This window comes from Symphalangus syndactylus, chromosome 15 (genome assembly GCF_028878055.3).
Source record: "Symphalangus syndactylus isolate Jambi chromosome 15, NHGRI_mSymSyn1-v2.1_pri, whole genome shotgun sequence".
In the NCBI taxonomy this organism is placed as follows: Eukaryota; Metazoa; Chordata; class Mammalia; order Primates; family Hylobatidae; genus Symphalangus; species Symphalangus syndactylus.
The window spans coordinates 26,293,079-26,317,280 of NC_072437.2; the positions used below are offsets into that span (position 1 = coordinate 26,293,079).

At 47.5% G+C, this 24,202-nt stretch overlaps 1 protein-coding gene across 6 annotated transcripts in view; it reads left to right on the forward strand.

The window, feature by feature from the left end:
* Positions 1–24,202, forward strand: part of ABCC4 (ATP binding cassette subfamily C member 4 (PEL blood group)) — a 393,134-nt gene that overhangs the window by 89,482 nt on the left and 279,450 nt on the right. For 5 of the 6 annotated variants that reach the window (XM_055244267.2, XM_055244269.2, XM_055244271.2 and 2 more), the window contains exon 1: positions 8,578–11,021. The exons of the other annotated variant lie outside the window; for it this stretch is intronic. In XM_055244267.2, the coding sequence (XP_055100242.1) occupies positions 10,948–11,021 (74 nt within the window). In that variant the 5' untranslated portion in view covers positions 8,578–10,947. Of the gene's footprint in view, positions 1–8,577; positions 11,022–24,202 lie in introns of those variants that run through there. 6 annotated transcript variants of the gene reach the window in all.

Genomic DNA, 24,202 nt, shown 5'->3' on the forward strand with positions numbered 1-24,202 from the left:
TAATGAGACCCTGTCTCTACAAAAAAAGTTTAAAAAATTATCCAGCTATGGTGGCATGTGCATATAGTCTCAGTTATTTGGGAATCTGAGGTGGGAGGATCACCTGAGCCCTTGAGGTTTGAGTGAGCTATGATCATTCCACTGCACTCCAGCCTGAGTGACAGAGAGACCCTGTCTCTAAAAAAACAAAACAAAAACTAAAAATCAAAAAACAAAAAAAGTAATGAACTCAGTTGCGGTGGCTCACATTTATCATCACAGCACTTTGGGAGGCTGAGGACAGAGGATCCCTTGAGTCCAGGAGTTTGAGACCAGCTTGGGCAATGTGGCAAAACCCCATTTCTACAAAAAATACAAAAAATTAGCCGGGTGTAGTGGCGCACACCTGCAGTTCCAGCTACTCCAGAGACTGAGGTGGGAGGATCACCTGAGATCGGGAGGTTGTGGCTGCAGTGAACCATCATCACACTACTGCACCCCAGCCTGGGTGACAGAGCAAGACCCTATTTCAAAAAGATAGAAAATAAAAAAATTAATGAACTCATTTTAGAAAAGAAAGGTTTGCTTTGATTTTTAATTACCCATAATTACCCACAATACAGAACTAATCACTGTTATTATTTTGGAATATTTTCTTCCAATCTTTCTTAGTTTCATGCATTCTTGTACATAACAGGTATAATGGTTTTATATCATTATATGAATATTTTCTATTGTCTTAGTTTGACAAGACCCTAAGACAAGAGTTTGAATGTCAAGAGATTATTGGTAGGTGATCCCAGGAAACACCCACCAGGGAGTGGGGAAGTGAGACAGGGGAGGGAATGAAGCCAGTAAAGGGTATATCATCAGACACGTCCCAGTCTGGACTACTGGAGAGTAATCCTGCTGAGGAAATTTAGGAGACAGTATAAACACAAACCTCAGTTACCTGAGGAGTGAGTGAGTGAGTGGCGTTATTTATACACCAGCTCTTGTCCATCTATTAGTTGATTGTTGCTGGAGAAGGAGGGCAGAGGGAGACACTCCCTGGCCTGCCTTGTACTTGGGCTAAACCAACTCTGATGGAGCAGAAGGACTTGAGGCAGAGATGCAGGAAGTCCGGCTAGCGTGAAATGGTAAGGGCCTGGGGGTTCTGGTCAGGCACTGACAACATCTACTACACCCATCGTATTAGTTCATTCTCACACTGCTGTAAAGAAATATCCAAGACTGGGTAATTTATAAAGGAAAGTGCTTTAATTGACTCACAGTTCCACATGGCTGGGGAGGCCTCAGGAAACTTACAATCATGGCAGAAGGTGGGGAAACAAGGACCTTCTTCACATTGTGGCAGGAGAGAGGGGAGCAAGGAGTGAAGGGGGAAGAGCCCCTTGTAAAATACTATCACGATAACAACTGCCTCCATGATCCAATCACCTCCCATCGGGTTTCTCCCTCAACACATAGGGATTGTGGCGATTACAATTCGAGATGAGATTTGGTTGGAGACACACAGCCAAACCCTATCACCTATGTTGTTAAAATTGGCTATGGAATAGTCCACGGTGTGGAGGACTGCTTTCCCAAGGATTTCTCTCCTGCAATTATATATTTTCTCTCTCTACTCACAGAAACATTTCTCAGAGAAGTTGTGTATAACCTCTGTCTTTACATCTTCACATTCCGTTCTCTCCTCAACATATTTTAATTAGGGTCTGTCTCCCTCTCTTTAAAATACTGATTTGATCAATTCACCAAAGGTCCCCACGTTGTTAAATACAGTGGCTGCTCTTCTGTCCTCAATTTCCCAGCCTCTCAGGAGCATGGGCTCCAGCTTTCCTTTCTTGAAACATTTTCTTCACTTCTGTGACTCTATTTTTTTTCTCACTTCAGTCTCCTTTGATAGGTTCTCTACCTGGAAATGTTGGGGGGCTGACTTTCTGTTTTTAACTAATGTGTCCAAATATTATCATTTTAACATGTAATCCATGTAAAAAAATCATTCATGAGATGTTAAACACATTTTTCTTGACACTGTCTTTGAAGTCAGTGTGTTTTATACTTCCAGAACATCTCAACTGGGACCAGCCACGTTTCAAGTCCTCAAAATGCTCATGTGGATACTGCTACCATATTGTACAGCCAAGGGTCTATGGTATTAGTAAACACTTTTATGGGTGCAAGTGAACATATTTTTCAGTAATTGGAAGGATATTTTTTGCAGGTGTCTTAGTTTGGGTTCCCACAGCAGCAGACCTTGAGACAGGATTAGATTGCAAGTAGTTTATTTGGAGGTGATCCCAGAAAACACTTATAGGGAGTAGAGAAGTAAGACAGAAGAGGGAAGGAAGCCAATACAAGGGGATTTCAAAAAGTTCATGGAATCACAATCAGTTGCAGATTTCTTTGCTCCTTTTCCACTCCCACTGCTTCACTTGACTAGCCTAAAAAAAAAAATTCATGAAAAAATGGACTTAACAGATAAAAATAAAAAATATAAACTTTATTTCTCAACGTAAGCTCCATCAAGTTCGAGACACCTTGGTAAGCAATGATACCAGTCATTAGTCCATCCATAAAGAATTGAGAGTCCTGGCCGGGTGCGGTGGCTCACACCTGTAATCCTAGCACTTTGGAAGGCCGAGGTGGGTGGATCACTTGAGGTCGGGAGTTCGAGACCAGTCTGACCAACATGGAGAAACTCCATCTCTACTAAAAATACAAAATTAACTGAGTGTGGTGATGCATGCCTGTAATCCCAGCTACTCGGGAGGCTGAGGCAGGAGAATCGCTTGAACCTGGGAGGTGGAGGTTGTGGTGAGCTGAGATCATGCCATTGCACTCTAGCTTGGGCAACAAGAGCAAAACTCTGATTCAAAAGAAAAAAAAAAGTATTGAGAGTCCTGGGAATTCAACCATGCAGTATTAACAGTAATAACTAAAGAAAAATGAGTGCCCTTTAAATATATTTTAAGATTAGGAAGCAAAAAGAAGTCAGAAAGCATCAAATCAGAACTGTAATGTGAATACTAGTGATTTCTCATTGAAACGCTTGGGAAATTGTCCTGGTTTGATGAGAGGAATGAGCAGGAACATTGTTGAGGTGGAGAAGGACTCTGGTGAAGCTTTCCCAGGCATTTTTCTGCTAACGCTTTGGCTAATTTTCTCAAAACACTCATAGCAAGCAGATGTTATCATTCTTTGGCCCTCCAGAACATCAACAAGCAAAATATCTTGAGCATTTCAGAAAACTGTTTTGTGACCCTTGCTCTTGACTGCTCTGTTTGTGCTGTGACTGGACTGCTTCCACCTCTCAGTAGCTGTTGCTATGATTGTGCTTTGTCTTCAGGATCGTACTAGTAAAGCCATGCTTCATCTCCTGTTACAACTCTTTGAAAAAAATACTTCAGGGTCTTGATCTCACTTGTTTAAAACTTCCACTGAAAGCTCTGCTCTTCTCTGTAGCTGATCTGGGCACAGCAGTTTTGACACCTATTGAGTGAAAAGTTTGCTCAACTTTAATTTTTCAGTCAGAGCTGTGTTAAGCTGAACCAATTGAGATGTCTGTGGTGTTTGCTATTGTTAATATGGTGTTGGCTGCTGTTAATTGTTGGTCTTCTTCAATTAGGGCACAAACAAGATGATTTTTTTCCATAAAAATTGATGTGGATGGTCTGCCACTGCAGGCCTCATGTTTAACATCTTCTCATCCCTCCTTAAAACAAGTTATCCATTGGTATTTTTTTCTTTATTCTTTTCTTTTCTTTTTTTTTTTAGACAAGTTCTCACTCTGTCACACAGGCTGCAGTGCAGTGGCATAATCACAGCTCACTACAACCTTGACCTCCTGGGCTCAAGTGATCCTCCTGCCTCAGCCTCCCAGGTAGCTGGGACTCCACCACTATGCCCAGCTAACTTTATTAATTCTTTTGGTAGAGATGGGTTTTCACTAGGTTGTCCAGGTTGGGTCTCGAACTCTTGGGCTCAACCAATCCTCCCACCACAGCTTCCCAAAGTGCTGGGATTATAGCGGTGAGCCACCATGCCTGGCCAAGTTATTCATGATTTTGAGACGGAGTTTTGCTCTTGTTGCCCAGGCTTGAGTGCAGTGGTGCGATCTCAGCTCACTGCAACCTCTATCTGTCAGGCATCTGAGCCCAAGCTAAGCCATCATATCCCCTATAACCTGCAATGTACACGGCCAGATGGCCGGTTCCTGCCTTAACTGATGACATTCCACCACAAAAGAAGTGAAAATGGCCTGTTCCTCCCTTAACTGATGACATTATCTTGCGAAATTCCTTCTCCTGGCTCATCCTGGCTCGAAAGCTCCCCCACTGAGCACCTTGTGACCCCCCACCCCTGCCTGCCAGAGAACAACTCCCTTTCACTGTAATTTTCCTTTACCCACCCAAATCTTATAAAACGGCCCCACCCCTATCTCCCCTGGCAGACTTTCTTTTCGGACTCAGCCCGCCTGCACCCAGGTGAAATAAACAGCCTTGTTGCTCACACAAAGCCTGTTTGGTGGTCTCTTCACACAGACATGACTGAAACTATCTACCGAGTTCAAGGTATTCTCCTGCCTCAGCCTCCCAGGTAGCTGGGGTTACAGGCACCTGCCACCATGCCCGGCTAATTTTTTGTATTTTTAGTACAGACAGGGTTTCACCAAGGTGGCCAGGCTGGTCTCAAACTCCTGACCTCAGGTGATCCACCCACCTAGGCCTCCCGAAGTGCTGGGATTACAGGCCACTGCGCTCAGCCAAATGGTTGCATTCTTCTGAGTTTCTGATAAGTCTCTCCAAAGGAGGCAATCAGAATATGCATCTATCTCTGTGAGCAGAGGGGTGACTTTGAATAGAATGGGAGGCTGATTTGCCCTGAGCAGTTCCCAGCTTGAAGTGGCCCTAATATTTTTTCCTTTGACAAATCACTCTTAAGACATCTTTAGGCTGGGTGCGGTGGCTCTCATCTGTAACCCCAGCACTTTAGGAGGCTGAGGCTGGCAGATCGCATGAGCTCAGGAGTTTGAGACCAGCCTGGGCAACACAGCAAAACCCCCTCTCTACCAAAAAAATACAAAAGTTAGCTGGGCATGGTGGTGCATGCCTGTAGTTCCAGCTACTTGGGAGGCTGAGACGGGAGGATGGGCTTGAGCCCGAGAGGTTGTAGTGAGCCAAGATTGCACCACTGCACTCCAGCCTGGGTGAGAGCTAGACCGTTTCAAAAACAAACAAACAAACAAACAAAAAAGAAGACATCTTCCTCATCTTTGCAGGCTCATTCCCTGGCCTAGCTGTCATGTATCCAGAAGGCATTCACTAAAGATGTATTGAATGAATGGGAAAAAAAACCCCATCCTTTAATTTGTATATTGCCCTCAGAGTGTATTCACAAGTTGTGAGACTCACAATAATCCTGTGAAGAAGCAAGAGTGGGGATTCTGATCCCTACTTTGTTTTTAAATGTATTTTTATGTTTTTAGAGACAGGGTCTCTCACTCTGTCTCACAGGTTGGAGTGCAGTCATGCAATCAGAGCTCACTGCAGCCTCAAACTCCTAGGCTCAAGTGATCCTCCCATCTTACCCTCCTGAGTAGCTAGGACTACAGGTGTGTGCCACCATGCCTGGCTAATTTAAAAAACATTATTATTATTATTTTTTATTTTTATTTTTTGTAGAGACGGCGTCTCATCACATTGCCCAGGCTGGTCTCGAACTACTGGCTTCAAGCGATGCTCCTGCCTTGGGCTCCCAAAATGTTGAAATTACAGGTGTGAGCTACCATGCCCTGCCTGACCCCATTTTATTGTTGTTGTATTTTTTGAGATGGAGTCTAGTTCTGTCACTTAGGCTGGAGTGCAGCAGCGTGCTCTGGGCTCATGGCTCACTGCAACCTCAGCCCAGGTTCAAGCAATTCTCCTGCCTTAGTGTCTCAAGTAGCTGGGACTACAGGTTCATGCCACCAAGCCCGGCTACCTTTTTTTTTTTTTTTTTTTTTTTGAGACAGAATCTCGCTCTGTCACCAGGCTGGAGTGCAGTGGCATGATCTCGGCTCACTGCAACCTCCGACTCCCTGGTTCAAGCAATTCTCCTGCCTCAATCTCGTGGGTAGCTGGGATTACAGGCACATGCCACCACACCCAGATAATTTTTGTATTTTTAGTAGAGACGGGATTTTGCCATGTTGGCGAGGCTGGTTTCTAACTCCTGACCTCAGGTGATCTGCCCGCCTCTGCCTCCCAAAGTGCTGGGATAACAGGCATGAGCCACTGCGCCCGCCCCGACCCCATTTTAGACCGGAGAAAAATAACAGTCAGAAAGGTTAGGTAACAAGTGAAAAGATATAAAGCCTTGGTCCCCTGGTTCCATATCCACTCCTCTCTGCAGTCAGACACTGCTCTACAGCATCTCTTCCAAATACCACATTGTTAATGTTCAGAAAAGAATGTTAAGAAGTTCCAAAAGATCTTAATTAAGAAAAAAATAAGCCTCTGCAGGAGCCGAAGGTACTGAGCACTTTGGCAGTTTGGAGATGGCTAATTATGGTTCTTACACAGTTGCTGGGGGTAGGGAGAGCATTCTGGGACAGTCTGACAAAGGAAGTCACTAGATTTCTAACTTTAGTAAACAGGTTCTCTAGCTTGGAAGTGGAACTGGTAGCTCAGCATTTACTGGGCTAGAAAACTTAGGAAGTTTCAAAGGGCACTGTAAATCAGGTGAAGGCTGACTATTTTGGTTTATAGCTTACATTATCTGAGAAAGAGCTATCAGAAAGTTAGGTTATTGAATGATCATAGCTTTCCCACAGTAGTCAACTTAAAATATTGTGTTCCTTTTTGTGACAGAAATTCTGAAACATGAGCTGGTATGCTGGTGAGTGCCTACAATCCCCGGTGCTTGGAGGGGTTGAGGCAGGAGGATCCCTTGGGCCCAGGAGTTTGAGTCCAGCTTGGGCAACATAGTGAGACCCCATCTCCAAAAAGAAAACCAAATTCCCAAACATGCATGAAATATACGACACATCATTTGGCTTCAAAAATTATCAATATTTGGCCATACTTATGTGCTTGACTTTTTTTTTTTTTTTTTGAGACAGAGTCTCACTCTTTAGCCTAGGCTGGAGGGTAGTGGTGTGATCATAGCCTACTATAGCCTCCAACTCCTAGGCTCAAACAATCCTCCCACCTGAACCTCCAACTGGTATTGGGGAATCTGCCCCGATATTCATGTAGGTTCTTTTCTATTTTCCTTAAGCGTTGGCCAGCTTGAGAAATAAAAGGACAGAGTACAAAAGAGAGACATTTTAAAGCTGGGCGTCCGGGGGAGACATCACATGTTGGTAGCCTCTGTGATGCCCCACAAGCCGCAAAAACCAGCAAGTTTTTATTAGGGAGTTTCAAAAGGGGAGGGAGTGTGTGAATAGGTGTGGGTCACAGATATCAAGTACTTTACAAGGTAATAGAATGTCACAAGGCAAATGGAGGCAGGGCGAGATCACAGGACCACAGGACGGGGCGAAATTAAAATTGCTAATGAAGTTTCGGGCACCATTGTCATTGATAACATCTTATCAGGAGACAGGGTTTTGAGATCAACCGGTCTGACTAAAATTTATTAGGCAGGAATTTCCTCTTCCTAATAAGCCTGGGAGTGCTATGGGAGACTGGGGTCTATTTCAGCCCTGCAGTCTCCACCATAAGAGACGGCCACGCCCAGGGGGGCCAGTTCAGAGACCCACCCCCAGGTGCGCATTCTCTTTCTTAGGGATGTTCCTTGCTGAGAAAAAGAATTCAACGACATTTCTCCCATTTGCTTTTGGAAGAAGAGAAATATGGCTCTGTTCCACTCCGCTCACTGGCGGTCAGAGTTTAATGTTATCTCTCTTGTTTCCTAAACATTGCTGTTATCCTGTTCTTTTTTCAAGGTGCCCAGATTTCATATTGCTGAAACACACATGCTGTACAATTTGTGCAGTTAATGCTATTATTACAGGGTCCTGAGGTGATATACGTCCTCCTCAGCTGACAGAATTAAGAGTTTAAAGTAAAGACAGGCCTAGGCAATCACAACAGTATTGATTGGGGAAGTGATAAGTGTCCATGAAATCTTTAAAATTTATGTTTAGAGAGGCATAAGAAATTATAAAAGTATTAATTTGGGGAACTAATAAATGTCCATGAAATCTTCGCAATCCACGTTCTTCTGCCATGGCTTCAGCCAGTCCCTCCATTTGGGGTCCCTGACTTCCTGCAACAAGCTGGCACTACAGACTCATGCCACCACACCCAACATATTTTTACATTTTTAGTAGAGATGAGGTCTCCCTATGTTGCCCAGGGTGGTCTATAACTCCTGGGCTCAAGCAGTCCTCCCATCTGAGCCTCCAGGGTACATGGGACTACAGACTTACTCCACCATGCCCATCTAATTTTCACATTCTCAGTGGAGATGAGGTCTCCCTATGTTGCCCAGGCTGGTCTAGAACTCCTGGGCTAAAGCAATCCTCCTGTCTCCACCTCTCAAAGTGCTGGGATTATGGGCGTGTACAGCCTGGAGTGCAGTGGAACTTTTTTTTTTTTTTTTGAGACAGTTTCACTCTTGTTGCCAGGCTGGAGTACAGTGGCATGATCTCGGCTCACTGCAACCTCCGCCTCCCAGGTTCAAGTGATTCTTCTGCCTGAGGTTCCCAAATGGCTGGGATTACAGGCATCTACCACCACACTCAGATAATTTTTTGTATTTTTAGTAGAGATGGGGTTTCACCGTGTTGGCCAGGCTGGTCTTGAACTCCTGACCTCAGGTGATCCACCTGCCTCGGCCTCCCGGAATGCTAGGATTATAGGCATGAGCCATTGCGCCCAGCCTGGTGGGCACCTTCTTAACTCCCTGTAGCCTGGAACTCCTGGGCTAAAGCCATCCTCCTGTCTCAGCCTCCCGAGTAGCTGGGACTACGAGGGTACGCCACCACACCTGGGCTAATTTTGAAAACTTTTGGTAGAGACAGGGCCTCACTATGCTGGCCAGCCTGTGCTTGACTTTTAAATATGTGTTTGTGTAAGGCTTTCTTTAAAAGCTATTAATTATACTATTTTAGCAAATATACATGGGAAATTATCAAAGAACAATAAAATGATCTTGTTCCAAGCACCATGAACTTGGAGCCTTTCATTTTTTTTCATTCAGGGTGGAAATGAAGAGTAGCTGCTGACCTTGATAAGGTAGCCACAGAAACAACTGAAGACTTAGAGGTGGGAGTCCAAAAGCTTGGAACAAGATTTTGTTCATTCATTCCTACAGCCATTCAACCAGCATATTCTGGGCACTTCTCATGCACACTGGCCATCCACCAGCGAGATAGGCCATGCTCAGACACAGGCTTATTGCAAATCATGTTTTATCCTTTCTTGGCTCTAAGACCCTGGACAAGTTCTGCCTTTCAGCTTCACCTTCCTCATCTATAAAATAAGGATAACCTTGAATGGGGCACTGATAGAATTAAAAGTGAGATAATTGGTCGGGCGGGGGTATATGCCTGTGATCCTAGCACTTTGGGAGGCCACAGTGGGAGGATCACTTGAGCCTAGGAGTTTGAGACCAGCCTGGGCAACAAAGTGAGAAATTATCAAGGAACAATAAAATGATCTTATTACAAAGAAAACTAAATTCTCAAACACGCGTGAAATATGAAGAAAATAAACCCCCATGACACATCATTTGGCCTCAAAAATTATCAATATTTGAACTTGGAGCCTTTGATTTTGATTATTGCATCTCTACAAAAATTACAAAATACGAGCCGGGTGTGGTGGCGGGTGCCTGTAGTCCTAGCTACTTAAGCTGAGTTGGGAGGATTGCTTGAGCCCTGGGACGTCGAGGGTGCAATAAGCCATAATCGTGCCACTGTGTGTGAGACTGCCACACACACGCACACACACATATGTGAGGCTACGCACTCAGAAATGCACATAAACATCACTGGTCTTCTGGAACCCCTGTGTCGTTTGCCACTGTTATCTGTTAGGCTTTAGTTCTTGACGACAGAAATCATAAGGCAGTCTCTTTCCTCTTACATTCCTTTCCCAATCTAAGAAGGCAGCAAAAAGCGCAGAGGTTCACCGTACCATGCAACATGCGAGATGCCGAAAGCCCGCCCCCATGGACGACAGCATTCATCCATCTCCCAAATTCATCTGGGTCCTACTCTCGAGTTACCCGGCTTTCTTGAGGTCTTGCAGCTCTACAAGGATAATCTGTGCTAAACTTTGCTGTCGTCCGAGGTCAAATGTTTGGCTCACAGGTTGGAAAGCCTCCCATGGCACCCTCGTTTGGTCCTGAGGAGGGAAAGGCGCCCAGGGGGCGGGCTGCTAGAGCACGAGGCAGCTGTCTCCGGGTCTCCCCAAACCCGTGGCCGAGGGGGCGTTTCTGCGTCGCAGGGGCGGGCACAGCCGACGCCTCCCTGCTCCACCTTCTGTGTCGGCTCCTAGACTCGGATAGTGAATTTCGGAAAGTTTCACTCGGGTGCGTGCACGTGGGCACCTCCGGACCCGGCCTCCGTGCCGTGCGCTCGGCTACCCTCTCCGTCCAGCGGCGCGGGCGGCCCTCGCCTCACCCCTGGGCGTAGTTCTGGGCTCCCTCTGGCGTCGTCAGCTTCGCCTCCTCCCGCCGCGTCACCCGTCGGTCCTGGCCGCGCTCGCACGCGGTGCGCGGCTTCCAGGCTCCAGGCGGCGGCGCGTAGCGGGCGCCCCCGAGGCGGCCCTGGCAGCGGCGGGCCTGAGAGGCGGGGACGGGGCGTGCCGCCGGCGCCCGGCTCCCGGAAGCGGCTGCTTCACAGGCTCCAGCCGAGCGGACCGGCGCGGCGGCCGGAGCCCTAGCATCCCTGCTCGCGGTCCAGGAGCGGAGCCCGTGGCCACCGCCGCCTGAGCAGCGCGACCCCGGCCTGCGCCCGTCCCACCCGGCAAGATGCTGCCTGTGTACCAGGAGGTGAAGCCCAACCCGCTGCAGGACGCGAACCTCTGTTCCCGCGTGTTCTTCTGGTGAGTGTCCCCGCCCGAAACAGGTCACCCTGCAGCCGCTGGCGCCGCGGACGCGCTTTCCCGGGGCCGCGCCCGATGCTGCGCAAGCCTTCTGCGGCTAGGGGCGAGGGGAGAGCTTTCCTATGCCACGCGGTCCACGCCGGGGCTTTCTGCTGCGGGTGGCGCCGCCCCACGCCGGCCGCGTGGTCCCCGCCCGCGCCCCGGTGCGCGGGGCAGGGGGACCCGGGGACGGGGGGACCCGGCGCTGGTGGCGCGGGGCCAGCGGCTTTGCTGCTGGAGGCTCTGAGGGCCCTTAGGGCTCGGGGGAGGAGGAGCAGGAGGTCCGGGGAGGCGGGGAACCCAGGCTGCCGAAAGGGGGAGTCTCTTGCCCAGCGGGAGAAGCGACTGCACCCCTTACACGCCACCCTTCGCTGGCTCCCACCTCCTGCTCCGGGACTCGCAGTCTCCTGAACTCAAACGCACCTTTTCCTTTCTTTTTAAGTAAGCAGCTTACGAACAGCTTCCTTTATCTAATCTCAGCCAAAGCCTAATTAGTGTCCTGGACCTACGCCATCTCCCAGTAGTGTCCCCACCCCTTCCGATATTCCTTACGAGACAGCTGGATCCAACTCCACGTTCCGTTGTGCTTCGCTGTTGTCCCGGTGTCTCTGTATCGTTTGTCTCAGTGACCAGGGCTCCCCTGCCTCTCTGTGGGAATCTCACTGTGTGTCCATGTGGGTCGTGGTACCTAGTTATGGCAAGTTTCATGTGGGTAAAATAACACTATTATTATTTTTCATTTATGGATGGGGACACTGTTCTTGAACAAGATTTTCCAGGATTTGCTTTTAACTGGGACATGCACCGCCACGACTGGAGTCTGTCTTTGACCAGCTTCTTTCCCTGTTTCCAATATTTTCACTTCCACCTAGGAGGACTGCTCCGAGGTGAGGTCCCCGGAATCGCTAACCTTCAGAGAGGTGATCCATGGTCTTGATGCAGGTGGTTCCTACCAGGAGTTGTACCTTTTTAAAACCACCCCAGGGCTCCTGAGCTGGGAGGGCCCACAGCCCTACCCATTTCGTGCAAGGAAACAAGTGGAGAAAGACTCCGGTGACAGTCGTACCTAAAATTTCTATCTTGGCCTGGCGCGGTGGCTCACGCCTGTATCCTTGCACTTTGGGCGGCAGAGGTGGGTGGATCACGAGGTCAGGAGTTCGAGACCAGCCTGGCCAACATGGTGAAACCCCCGTCTCTACTAAAAATACAAAAATTAGCTGGGTGTGGTGGAGTACACCTGTAATCCCAGCTACTCAAGAGGCTGAGGCAGGAGAATTGCTTGAACCCAGGAGGCAGAGGTTGCAGTGAGCTGAGATCGCGCCACTTCACTCCAGCCTGGGTGACAGAGTGAGACTCCGTCTCGGGGGGTGGCGGGTGTGTGTTGGGGGAATTCCATCTGCTAACTACATAAGCCTGAACCTTTGAAGGGCTTCAATCTCACTTGGTTGATTATTAGATTTTCTGTTTCTTGACCTCTGCCCCCTCATCTTTCCCACATGTTGATATTGCCTTTTATTATGGGACAACCTAGGGTGGGGGTCTCCAATTTTTTGGGTTCCCTGGGCCACAATGGAAGAATTGTCTTGGGCCATACATAAAATTCATTAACACTAATCATACACTAACACTAATGATAGCTGATGAGCTAAAAAAAAAATCTCATGATATTTTAAGAAAGCTTACGAATTTGTGTTGGGCCACATACAGCCCATGGGCCTCAGGCTGGACAAGCTTGACCTAGGGGATTCCAAGAGGATGAGTCGCTTACTCTTGTTTCCATTGTGGTACACTCAGTGGGTGTAGGAACCTCTCTTGGTGGTTTGGTAGCCTTTCTCTTAAGGAGAGGGGCGCGTGGAGGAGGAAGGAATATGGGTGTGGTTTCTGTAAATAATAAAGTAGACAAATGGTCTCCTCAACTACAGGCTGGACAAGGAACTTTTTTCTGAGACAGGATCTTGCTTTGTGCAAGCTGTGACCCAGGCTGTAGTGCAGTGACACATTCATAGCTTGCTGCAGCCTCCAACTCCTGGGCCGAAGCAATCCTCCTGCCTCAGCCTCCCGAGTAGCTGGGGCTCCAGGTATGTGTCACCATGCCTAGATAATAAATTTTTTTTTTTTTTTTTGGTAGAGACAGGGCTCTCTATGTTGTTGCTCAGACTGGTCTTGAACTCCTGGGCTCAAGTGTTGCTCCCACTTCGGCCACCCAAAGTTCTGGGATTACAGATGTGAGTCCTGCCTCCTTACATTTTTCTCCCCCTACATTTTCAAAATGTAGGTGGCAGGGAAATAGGAAGTGATGCGTTCCCATTTATGACTTGAGTAGGTGTTCATTTCCAGTTTCCCTGATGGAAGGGAAGGAGCTAGTAGACCTCTGTTTTACTCTGAGGACACTTAAGCTGAGAGTGGTTGAGTAAGTTGCCTGGACTCACACAGCAATCAAGTGTCAGAGCAGGCTCCAAAGCTGGGCAGACTGGCTCCCCAGCCTCTTTGGAGCTGCTGTACTGAGCTGCTTCCAGTTCAGGTGCTTGTCGGAAATGCATGGAGAAGGCTCTCCCTGTTCTGGAAGGCTCGAGTTTCTCAAGGGAAGTTCTTAAGGTACCTGCAGTTGGAGATGATGCATGTGTAACAACTATTAGTGTGCTTTAGGGCAGCTGTTCTCAAAGCATAGCACTCAGAGCAGCAGCATCAGCATCACTTGGGAGATTGTAAGAGATGCAAATTCTCCAGCATCCACTCTGGACTGATTCAGTAAAACTGGAAACACTGGGTGTGTGGGTGGGGGTGGTGAGGTTTCCAGTGCTCCAGGTGATCCTGATTTGAGGCGCTTACTGCCTCCAGCTACTCCTCTCATTGGAGTATTATTACAGTATTACGCTTTTCTTTTAATTGTTAAAATTTCTTTATTTCTTTTTTTTGAGATGGAGTCTTTCTCTGTCTCTCAGCTCTGTCACCCAGGCTGGAGTGCAGTGGTGCAATCTCTGCTCAGTGCAACCTCCGCCTCCTGGGTTCAAGTGATTCTCCTGCCCCAGTCTCCCAAGTAGCTGGGACTATAGGCGTGCACCCTCACACCCAGCTAATTTTTGTATTTTTAGTAGAGATGGGGTTTCGCCATGTTGGCCAGGCTGGTCTTGAACTCCTGACCTCAGGTGATCTGCCCGCCTTGGCCTCCAAAAGTGCTGGGATTACAGGCATGAGCCACTGTGCCTGGGCCAGTTTGAGGGATTTTAAAGTCTGAGGCCTCATAGTGAGAAAATAATCATCATCATCATCTGAGGAATGCGGAGTCCTTTTAAATTATCAGGCCCAGAGAGACATTAAAATGACACAGCAGTCACCTTGTGCTTCCCACCCCCTTGAGCTATTTACTTATCACTTGAAAGTACTTCATATTGCCACATAGCTGCAGAATAACCTAACAGTGCCCCAAGGACACTGTAATCCACAGCTCAGGAGTTTGAGCTCCAGCGATCTGCCTGCCTCGGCCTCCCAAAGTGCTGGGATTACAGGCGTGAACCACCACACTGGGCCTGTAGTAAATTCTTGAGTTATATTTTGTGCCTAAAAGCCTCCTGCTTTTAGGTCAGTATTTGTGTACCCTTCCCACTGCCCGTGGAAAGCTGAAAGGAGCCCATCCAGAAGTGGCTGCCTGGAGACAGGGCCCACCTTGTACGGAAAAACTGCTTTTTCACCTTCTTGTTGGGTGTTAGTTTTTCTTCTCAAATATCATCTGCTTTCTGAACTTGTGAACTGGCAGCTGCCTACCTAAATGATGCCAATAACTAGCTTACTGACTTTTATACAAAGTATGTTCCTGGGACTTTGGTGTATTTATAGCATAATTTGGACTTGGAGTCTAAAAGGAGTCATGCATTATGGCTATTGGCAGTTGTGGATTTTTAAAGGTAGTATTTTCACCTATTTCTTTTTCTCTTTTTTCTTTTTTTTTTTTTTCTGAGACAGAGTTTTAGCTCTGTTGCCAGGCTGGCAGCGGTGTGATCTATGCTCACTGCAACCTCTGCCTCCTGGGTTCAAGCCATTCTCCTGCCTTAGCCTCCCGAGTAGCTGGGATTACAGGCGCATGCCACCACGCTCAGCTGATTTTTGTATTTTTATGAGACAGGGTTTCACCATGTTGGCCAGGCTGGTCTGGAACTCCTGACCTCAGGTGATCCACCCACCGTGGCCTCCCAAAGTGCTGGGATTACACACGTGAGCTACCGCGCCTGGCCACTTTCTGTAGGAAATTTGAAACTATAGAAAAATAAGTAAGGAATAGAATGTTTTATTTCTGTTGGCCGGGTATATTTGCTGATATTTTGGTTGTTTCTGTCTTCCTCACAGACCTCTTTATGCTTATTTTTCCTGTTTTTTTCTTTCTTTTTTTTTGAGACACGATCTCACTCTTGCCCAGGCTGAAGTTAAGTGGTGTAGTGATGGCTCATTGCAGTCTTGGCCTCCCAGGCTCAAGTAATCCTCCCACCTCAGACTCCTGAGTAGCTACAGGTGTGTGTCATGGCCCCGGGCCAATTTTTGTATTTTTTTTTTTTTGTAGAGACAGGGCTTTGCCATGTTGCCTGGGCTGGTCTTGAACTCCTGGGCTCAAGTGATCTGCCCGCCTCAGCCTCCCAAAGTGCTGAGATTATAGGCATGAACCACTGCACTCAGCCTTAATTTAATTTTTTATGGCATTAAATAATCTTGAAAACATGGTATTTAATGGTTGTAATTTATGTAGTTTTTCACTATGGTTGAACACAGTGCGTTTGTAATAAGAATGTAATGGATATCCATGCTTTTGGTATATCTTTCCTTTTTCTGTATTCTTAGAAGTAGAATGACTGGTAAAGGCCTGTTTTCCAACAGAATTGGACCAGTTTGCCCTCTTAGTAGTAGTTTGTATACTTATTTCATTGTTAACTTTGAATACTGAATTAATTAATTAATTAATTTTGAGATGGAGTCTCGCTCTGTCACCTAGGCTGGAGTGCAGTGGGGGGCGATCAAGGCTCACTGCAACTTCTACCTGCCGGGTTCAAGCGGTTCTCCTGCTTCAGCCTCCTGAGTAGCTGAGATTACAGGTGTGCACCACCACGCCCAGCTAATTTTTGTATTTTTAGTAGAGACGGGGTTTTGCCATGTTAGCCAGTCTGGTCTTGAACTCCTGACCTCAGGTGATCCACCTGCCTTGGTCTCCCAAAGTGCTGGGATTACAGGCATGAGCCACCGCGCCTGGCCCAAATACTGAATTTAAAAAAGCTTCCAAGTTGATAGGTTAAAAATAGTATCAATCAGTTTCAGTTTGAATTTATTTGATTGATAATTATAATTGAACTTTGACAAGGTCCGTTGACCATTTGTTTATTTGTATGTCTTTGAATTATCTATTAAGTTTTTTGCGTTTTTTTCTATGAGGCATTTATGTTTTTGAAATAACTTGTAGTAGTGCTTACAATATTTTTCTAGATTTTCACTTCTCAGTTTTTTTCAGAAGTTTTAAATTTATGTATCATTAATTGATCTTTTCTTTTTGGTTGTTGCTGTTGCTTCAGCTCTTTTTTAAAAATAGAGATGAGGTTTCATTATGTTGCCCAGGTGGGTCTCAAACTCCTGGGCTTAAGCCATCCTTTCGCCTAGGCCTCCTAAAATATTGGGATGGAAATTTCTTTGGGTAGATTGAGGGACTGAAGTGAGAGGATCACCTATTTTTTCCTAGTTTAGGTGTAATTGCAGGTGTGAGCCATCTTCTCATTCACCTCTTCCACTCTGTTGACCAGGCCTGGAGTGCAGTGGCGTGAACACGGCTCAACTGCAGTCTCAACTTCCCAGGCTCAAGTGATCCTCCCAGCTCAGTCTCCCAAGGAGCTGAGCTACAGGTGCATGCCATCATGCCCAGCTAATTTTTAAATTGTCTGTCAATCTCCATATCCTTTTTTTTTTTTTTTTTTTTTTTTAATTTGGAGACAAGGTCTGGCTGCACTGCCCAGGCTGGAGTTCAGACACATGATTTCAGCTCACTGCAACCTCCTCTTCCCAGGCTCCAGCCATCCTCCCACCTCAGTCTCCTGAGTAGCTGGGACTACAGGTGTGCACCACTATGCCTGGCTTATTTTTTGTGTCTGTGTGTATATATATATATATATATATATATATATATATATTTTTTTTTTATTATAGAGCTGGGGTTTCACCATGTTGCCCAGGCTGGTCTCAAACTTGTAAGCTCAAGTGATCTGCCTGCCTTGGCCTCCCAAAGTGCTGAGATTACAGGCATGAACCACCATGCTCCACTTCTGTATCCATTTTCTTTTTTTCTGAGACGGAGTCTTGCTCTGTTGCCCAGGCTGGAGTGCAGTGGTGTGATCTCGGCTCACTGCAACCTCTGCCTCCAGAGTTCAAGTGATTCTCCTGCCTCAGACTCCCAAGTAGCTGGGATTACAAGCGCCCACCACCATGCCCGGCTAATTTTTGTGTTTTTAGTAGAGACAGGGTTTCACCATGTTGGCCAGGCTGGTCTCGAACTCCTGAGCTCAGGTGATCCACCTGCCTTGGCCTCCCAAAGTGCTGGGATTACAGGCGTGAGCCACTGTGCCTGGCCTTCCGTTTTCTTTTAGCTATTGTTTCATTTCTAACAATAAAGGCAGCCAGAATTTCTTTTGGTATTTGATATGAGATAGTCCCCATTTTTTCCCCGAACAGCTCGTTTTCCCCATTATCATTTATTGAATAATTCCTCCTCTCTCCCGTTAGTGGAAATAAGTGGCATAGCCTATGAACTGTGGCCAGCTGAGTACAAGATGGGCCAATACCTGAGACTCTCCTAGAAATTGTCCTGCTGCCCCCTGGTGCCCGGCAGGCACTTTGCATTCCTCTGCCCACACCTGATCCAGAGGTGATCTGGCGTTAGCAGCAGGGTGGAGGCTAACAGCGAAGGACTTTTCCCTAAATATGGGCATTGAGAGGGATCACCAGATGCATCTGTCCCACAGAGAGTGGTTAAATCCTTGCTCCCCTGTTGCTGGCCATATCTCAGTGGGTGAAGTGTCATCTTGCAAAGCCTGTGCTGCTGTGGAAACTGCCACTGGTGACCAGACAGACTCTCTGGAGACCTGCCCTAGAGAGCTGATGACATGACTATAGAAGCAAACGCAAGTGGCTGAGGGCAGGGGATGGCTTAGAGAGGATGGGTGTGTGAGGCCTTCAGTCAATGCATAAAATGTTTAATTTTATATTTTCTTTTCTATAAAAAAAATTTTTTTCTTGTAGAGATGAGGTCTCACTATGTTGCCCAGGCTGGTCTCAAAATCCTGGGCTCAAGCAGTCCTCCTGCCTTGGTTTTCCCAAGCGTTGGGATTACAGGAATGAGCCACTATTCCTGGCCATTTAATTTTGTGGTGTGCATGTGTGTGTGTGTGTGTTTTGAGACAGGGTCTTGCTCTGTTGCCCAGGTGGGAGTGCAGTGGTGCAATTATGGCTCAATGTAGCCTCAAATTCCTAGGCTTAAGTGATCCTTCCAGCTCAGCCTCCCAAGTAGCTGAGCTGCTTTTTTTGTTTGTTTTTGACGGAGTCTCACTCTGTCACCCAGGCTGGAGTGCAGCGGTGTGATCTCGGCTCACTGCAACCTCTGCCTCCTGGGTTCAAGTAATTCTCCTGCCTCAGCCTCCCAAGTAGCTGGGACTACTGGTGCCTGCCACCACGCCCAACTAATTTTTTTGTGTGTTTTTAGTAGAGATGGGGTTTCAGTATGTTGGCCAGGCTGGTCTTGAACTCCTGACCTTGTGATCCGCCCTCCTTGGCCTCCCAAAGTTCTGGGATTACAAGCATGAGCCATCGCGCCTGGACACCTAGCTAATTTTTTTTGGGGCGGGGGACGGAGTCTTGCTCTGTTGCCCAGTCTGGGGTGCAGTGGTGTGATCTTGGGTCACTACAATCTCTGCCTCCTGGGTTCAAGTGATTCTCCTGTCTCAGCCTCCCGAGTAGCTGGGACTACAAGCGTGCGCCACCATGTCCAGCTAATTTTTGTATTTTCAGTAGAGACAGGATTTCATCATGTTGACCAGGATGGTCTTGATCTTTTGACCTCGTGATCTACCCACCTCGGCCTCCCAAAGTGCTGGGATTACAGGGGTGAGCCACGGTGCGTGGTCGGTAATTTTTATTAATACATTTTTGGTAGAGACCAGGTCTCGCTGTGTTACCCAGGTTGGTCTTAAACTCTTGGCTTCAAGTGATTCTCCCGCCTTGGCCTCCCAAAGTGCTGATATTGCAGGTGTGAGTCACTGTGGCTGGCCAAATACTAAATTTCTGCATCTACAGAATCACAGTCTCTTGGGGTTGAGATGGCATCCTGAAATCTGCATTTTTTAAAGCATTATTTCCTGGGCGATTCAGATGCTGAGATTTGGGAGCCGCGTTTCTCAGGTCTTTCTCAGTCCTTGGTGTCTAATTCTACTTGATCGGTGTCTGGGAGGCCAAGGTTACTGCCTTGATCCTCTGCGTTTTAGATTATTCGTTTAGCAAACATTTGAGTGCCTTATTTTTATTTTATTTTATTTTTTGTTTTTAATTTTTTAATTTTTGAGACGGAGTTTCACTCTTGTTGCCCAAGCTGGAGAGCAGTGGCGGGATCTCGGCTCACTGCAACCTCCGCCTCCCGAGTTCAAGCGATTCTCCTGCCTCAGCCTCCCAAATAGCTGGGACTACAGTGTGTACCACCACGCTCGGCTAATTTTTTGTACTTTTAGGATAGATGGGGTTTCAACATGTTCTCCAGGCTGGTCTTGAACTCCTGACCTCAGGTGAGCCACCCACCTGGGCCTCCCAGAGTGCTGGGATTACAGGTGTGAGCCACTGTGCCCAGCCTGGACTATGTTTTCTACCCCAACCTTGTGGTCAGAGGCGACCACGAAACTGAGACCTGGCCAATAGGAAGGGGTTGCAAAAGGTGTCTCGCTTCCACGCCTGGAACACAAAAACCAGCCCCATGCAACGCCTCTCCAGCTGAATAAAGAGGCCTCCCGGAGAGGAGGAGGACTGACAGGAGGCTGAGCCGCAAGATGGTGAAAGTCCAGCTAGGAGTAAATGCATGGTGTTGTTCCCCACCCTAGATGGCCCAAAGGGGACTACAGCATGAGAATAGGCATCGTCTTGGTTTCTTTTTTTCTTTTTTGAGACGGAGTCTGTCTCTGTTTCGCAGGCTAGAGTGCAGTGGCGCGATCTCGGCTCACTGCAACCTCCGCCTCCCGGGTTCAAGCGATTCTCTTGCCTTAGCCTCCTTCCAAGTATCTGGGATTACAGGAGCTCGAAACCACGCCCGGATAATTTTTTTTTCTTTGTATTTTTAGTAGAGAAGGGGTTTTGCTGTGTTGGCCAGGCTGGTCTCCAACTCCTGACTTCATGTGATCTACCTGCCTTGGCCGGTGATTTTGAATTAAGCCATTGAGAATCAGGGCTTGTTTTCTTCAACAGCTAGCATTATTTGCATGATACAATGGCTGCCTCCCTCATTGTGTGAGCTCTTTGAGAATAGGAATGGTACTTTATTGTAATGGATTTGAACCTGGCAAGAAAGAAGGCACCATGCCTTCTTTCGTGGTGGTGCGTGCCTGTAATCCCAGCTACTTGGAAGACTGAGCAGGAGAATCGCTTTAACCCAGTAGGTGGAGGCTGCAGTGAGCCAAGATCGCACCACTGCACTCCACCCTGGGCTACAGAATGAGACTCTGTCTCAAAAAAAAAAAAAAAAAAAGCAAAAGAAAATGTAGTCCAGGCCGGGTGTGGTGGCTTATGCCTGTAATCCCAGCACTTTGGGAGGCCAAGGCAGGTGGATCACAAGGTCAGGAGTTCAAGACCAGCCTGGCCCACATAGTGAAACCCTGTCTCTACTAAAAATACAAAAATTAGCTGGGCGTGGTGGCATGCACCTGTAATCCCAGCTACTCGAGAGGCTGAGGCAGGAGAATCGCTTGAACCCGGGAGGTGGAGGTTGCAGTGAGCCGAGATCATGCCACTGCACTCCAGCCTGGGCAACAGAGCGAGACTCCATCTCAAAACAACATAGTCCGTGTGTCCAGCAGTCCCTGCTGCAGAAGTTCCTCCTGACCCCGTGTTGGGTGTGCTGGAGTAGAAGTACGGAAAAGCTGTGTCAGGGTGGGGATTTTGTTTTTGTTTTTGTTTTTTTGAGATGGAGTCTCTGTCGCACAGGATGGAGTGCAGTGGCACTATCTCGGCTCACTACAACGTCTGCCTCCCGGGCTCAAGTGATTCTCCTGCCTCAGCCTCCGGAGTAGCTGGGATTACAGGTGTGCACCACCAGGCCTGGTTAATTTTTTTATTTTGGTTTTGCCGTGTTGGCCAAGGTGGGGATCTTTGGGGAGGGGTTGACCTTCCTGTTGGAGCTTGGATGGAGAAGGTGGGGAGTCATCCCTGGCAGGGGATGAGATGTCCAGGTCACAGAACTGCAGATGGAGAAAATGTTGCCTGAGACGTGTGGCGAATGACCACCCCTCAGTCGCTATGTTGTCCCTGCCAGCCGGTAGCATTTGTTACACCCAAGGTTGCCCTCCCCTCTTTCATCCCAGCAGGCGTTCAGACTGCTTCTCCCACTTCCAGCCCCGTACTCATGAGTACTTACAGCCCTTCTGTGGCCTGCGACTTAGCTCCTTGTTCCATTTGTGGGTTCCATGACCACTTCCGTGCTGGTCTGTTTCAGGCCTAGTCCCCATCTGCCCTTTTCTCTGCGCTAGCTCCTATCTTCCCCTTTTCCTTAGTGTCATGGAATTAGTGGGTTGAAAGGAAGAGATTTTCTAGCCCACACTCAGTACAGGAATCCCTTCCAGATACTGGGCAATGGGGAAATGCATTATGTGACTCTCATGACTTTAGATTCGAATGCCAGAATTATGTTGTATTGAACCACAATTTTCTTTCCATGCAATTTCTACTTGTGTGTACCTACTTCTAAGAAAAACATTACAGAATTTAATGAAGCAAAGAATGATCTGTGAATCAAGCAGCTCCTAGAACCAAAATAGGTTCAGAGCCGCTTTTCTTTGTTTTTTTGTCAACACACAGAGCAAGTTGGCTACCTCCCTTCATATGCTCGCCTCTAGTATTCAAAGACAGCTATCATGGCCACATTAAATCTTTGTTTCTTTGTTTGAGACAGGGTGTCACTCTGTCACCCAGGCTGGATTGCAGTGGTGCGATCTCAGTTCACTGCAACTTTCACCTCCTGGGCTCAAGCCATCCTTCCACCTCAGCCTCCCGAGTAGCTGGGACCACAGGTGTGTGCCAGCACGCCCAGCTAATTTTTTATATTTTTTGTAGAGATGAAGTTTTGCCATGTTGCCCTGGCTGGTATTGAACTCCTGGGCTCAAGTGATCCTCCCGCCCTAGCCTCCCAAAGTGCTGGGATTACAGGCATGCGCCATGGTACCTGGACAGGAGTTTATTTTTGACCCTGTTAAGTTTGAGATGCCTGCTACACATTCAAGTGGAGATGTTGAATAGGCATTCAATTGGTCATGAGTTTGGGGCTCATGGAGAAGTTTATCTTATTATTCTTTCTTTTTTTTTTTTTTTTGAGGCGGAGTCCCGCTCTGTCGCCCAGGCTGGAGTGCAGTGGCGCGATCTCGGCTCACTGCAAGCTCCGCCTCCCGGGTTCATGCCATTCTCCTGCCTCAGCCTCCGGAGTAGCTGGGACTACAGGCGCCTGCTACCACGCCCGGCTAATTTTTTTTTTTTTTTTTTTATTTTTTGTTGTATTTTTAGTAGAGACGGGGTTTCACTGTGTTAGCCAGGATGATCTCAATCTCCTGACCTCGTGATCCACCCGCCTCAGCCTCCCAAAGTGCTGGGATTACAGGCGTGAGCCACCGCACCTGGCTTATTATTTCTTTAGATGGAGTTTCGCTGTGTTGCCCAGGCTGGTGTGCAGTGGTGTGATCTTGGCTCACTGCAACCTCCACCTTCTAGTTCAAGCAATTCTCGTGCCTCAGCCTCCCGAGTAGCTGGGATTACAGGCACGTGCCACCACACCCAGCTAATACTTAAATTTTAGTAGAGACGGAGTTTCATCCTGTTGGCCAGTGTGGTCAGGAAGTTTATCTTAATTTGGGCATCATCAGTGATACATGCACTTGAGCGATATTGGACACATGGCCAATTGACCTCACAGTCTGCAGGGCTTGTCCCCATGTAACTGCTCTTCTATCCCTATGCAAATTCATTTTGTAGATGCCAAAGTTTAGCAGCTCATTGTTGCTGTTGAAAATTCTTGGAACACTTTTGTAGTCTGAATGCTAGAAAGGATGGGTCCTAGGAATGTCCTCTAGGTTGTGGCAGATCCACTAATCAACTCTGTGGTCGCTAGATTAACTTGGCCACAAGTGTCAAGAGAGGGTGTGTCATATGGAGGTCTGCTTTATGGAAGTCAAGAGGTATTGGAGTATTGGATCACCTGGGCACTTCCTTCTTTTTTTTTTGGAGACAGGATCTTGCCTTGCCAGCCAGCCTTGGAGTGCAGTGGTGCAATCATAGTTTAGTGGAGCCTTGACCTCCCAGGCTCAAGTGATCCTACTGCTTCAGCCCCCCACGTAGCTGGGACTGCAGGTGCGGGCCACCACAGCTGGCTAATTTTTCTAATTTTTTGTAGAGGTGGGGTTTTGCCGTGTTGCCCAGACTAGTCTCGAACTCTTGAGCTCCAGTGATCCACCTGCCTTGGCCTCCCAAAGTGCTCGGATGACAGGTGTGAACCGTCATGCCAAGTCCTGGGCAGTCATTCAGAAACCCTACCAAGAAAAGGGTTAAAGTCATTTGGCATGGTTTCCTCTTTTTTTTTTTTTTTCTTTTTTGGAGACAGAGTCTTGCTCTGTCACCCAGGCCAAAGTGCAGTGGCGCAACCTCAGCTCACTACAGCCTCTGCCTCCCCAGGTTCGAGCGGTTTTCCTGCCTCAGCCTCCCGAGTAGCTGGGATTATAGGTGCATGCCACCACACCCGGCTAATTTTTGTATTTGTATTTTTTATTTTTATTTATTTTTTTGAGATGGAGTTTTGCTCTTTTTGCCCAGGCTGGAGTGCAATGGCGTGATGCCACTCGATTTCATCTTTTTTTTTTTTTTTTTTTTTTTGAGGCAGAGTTTCG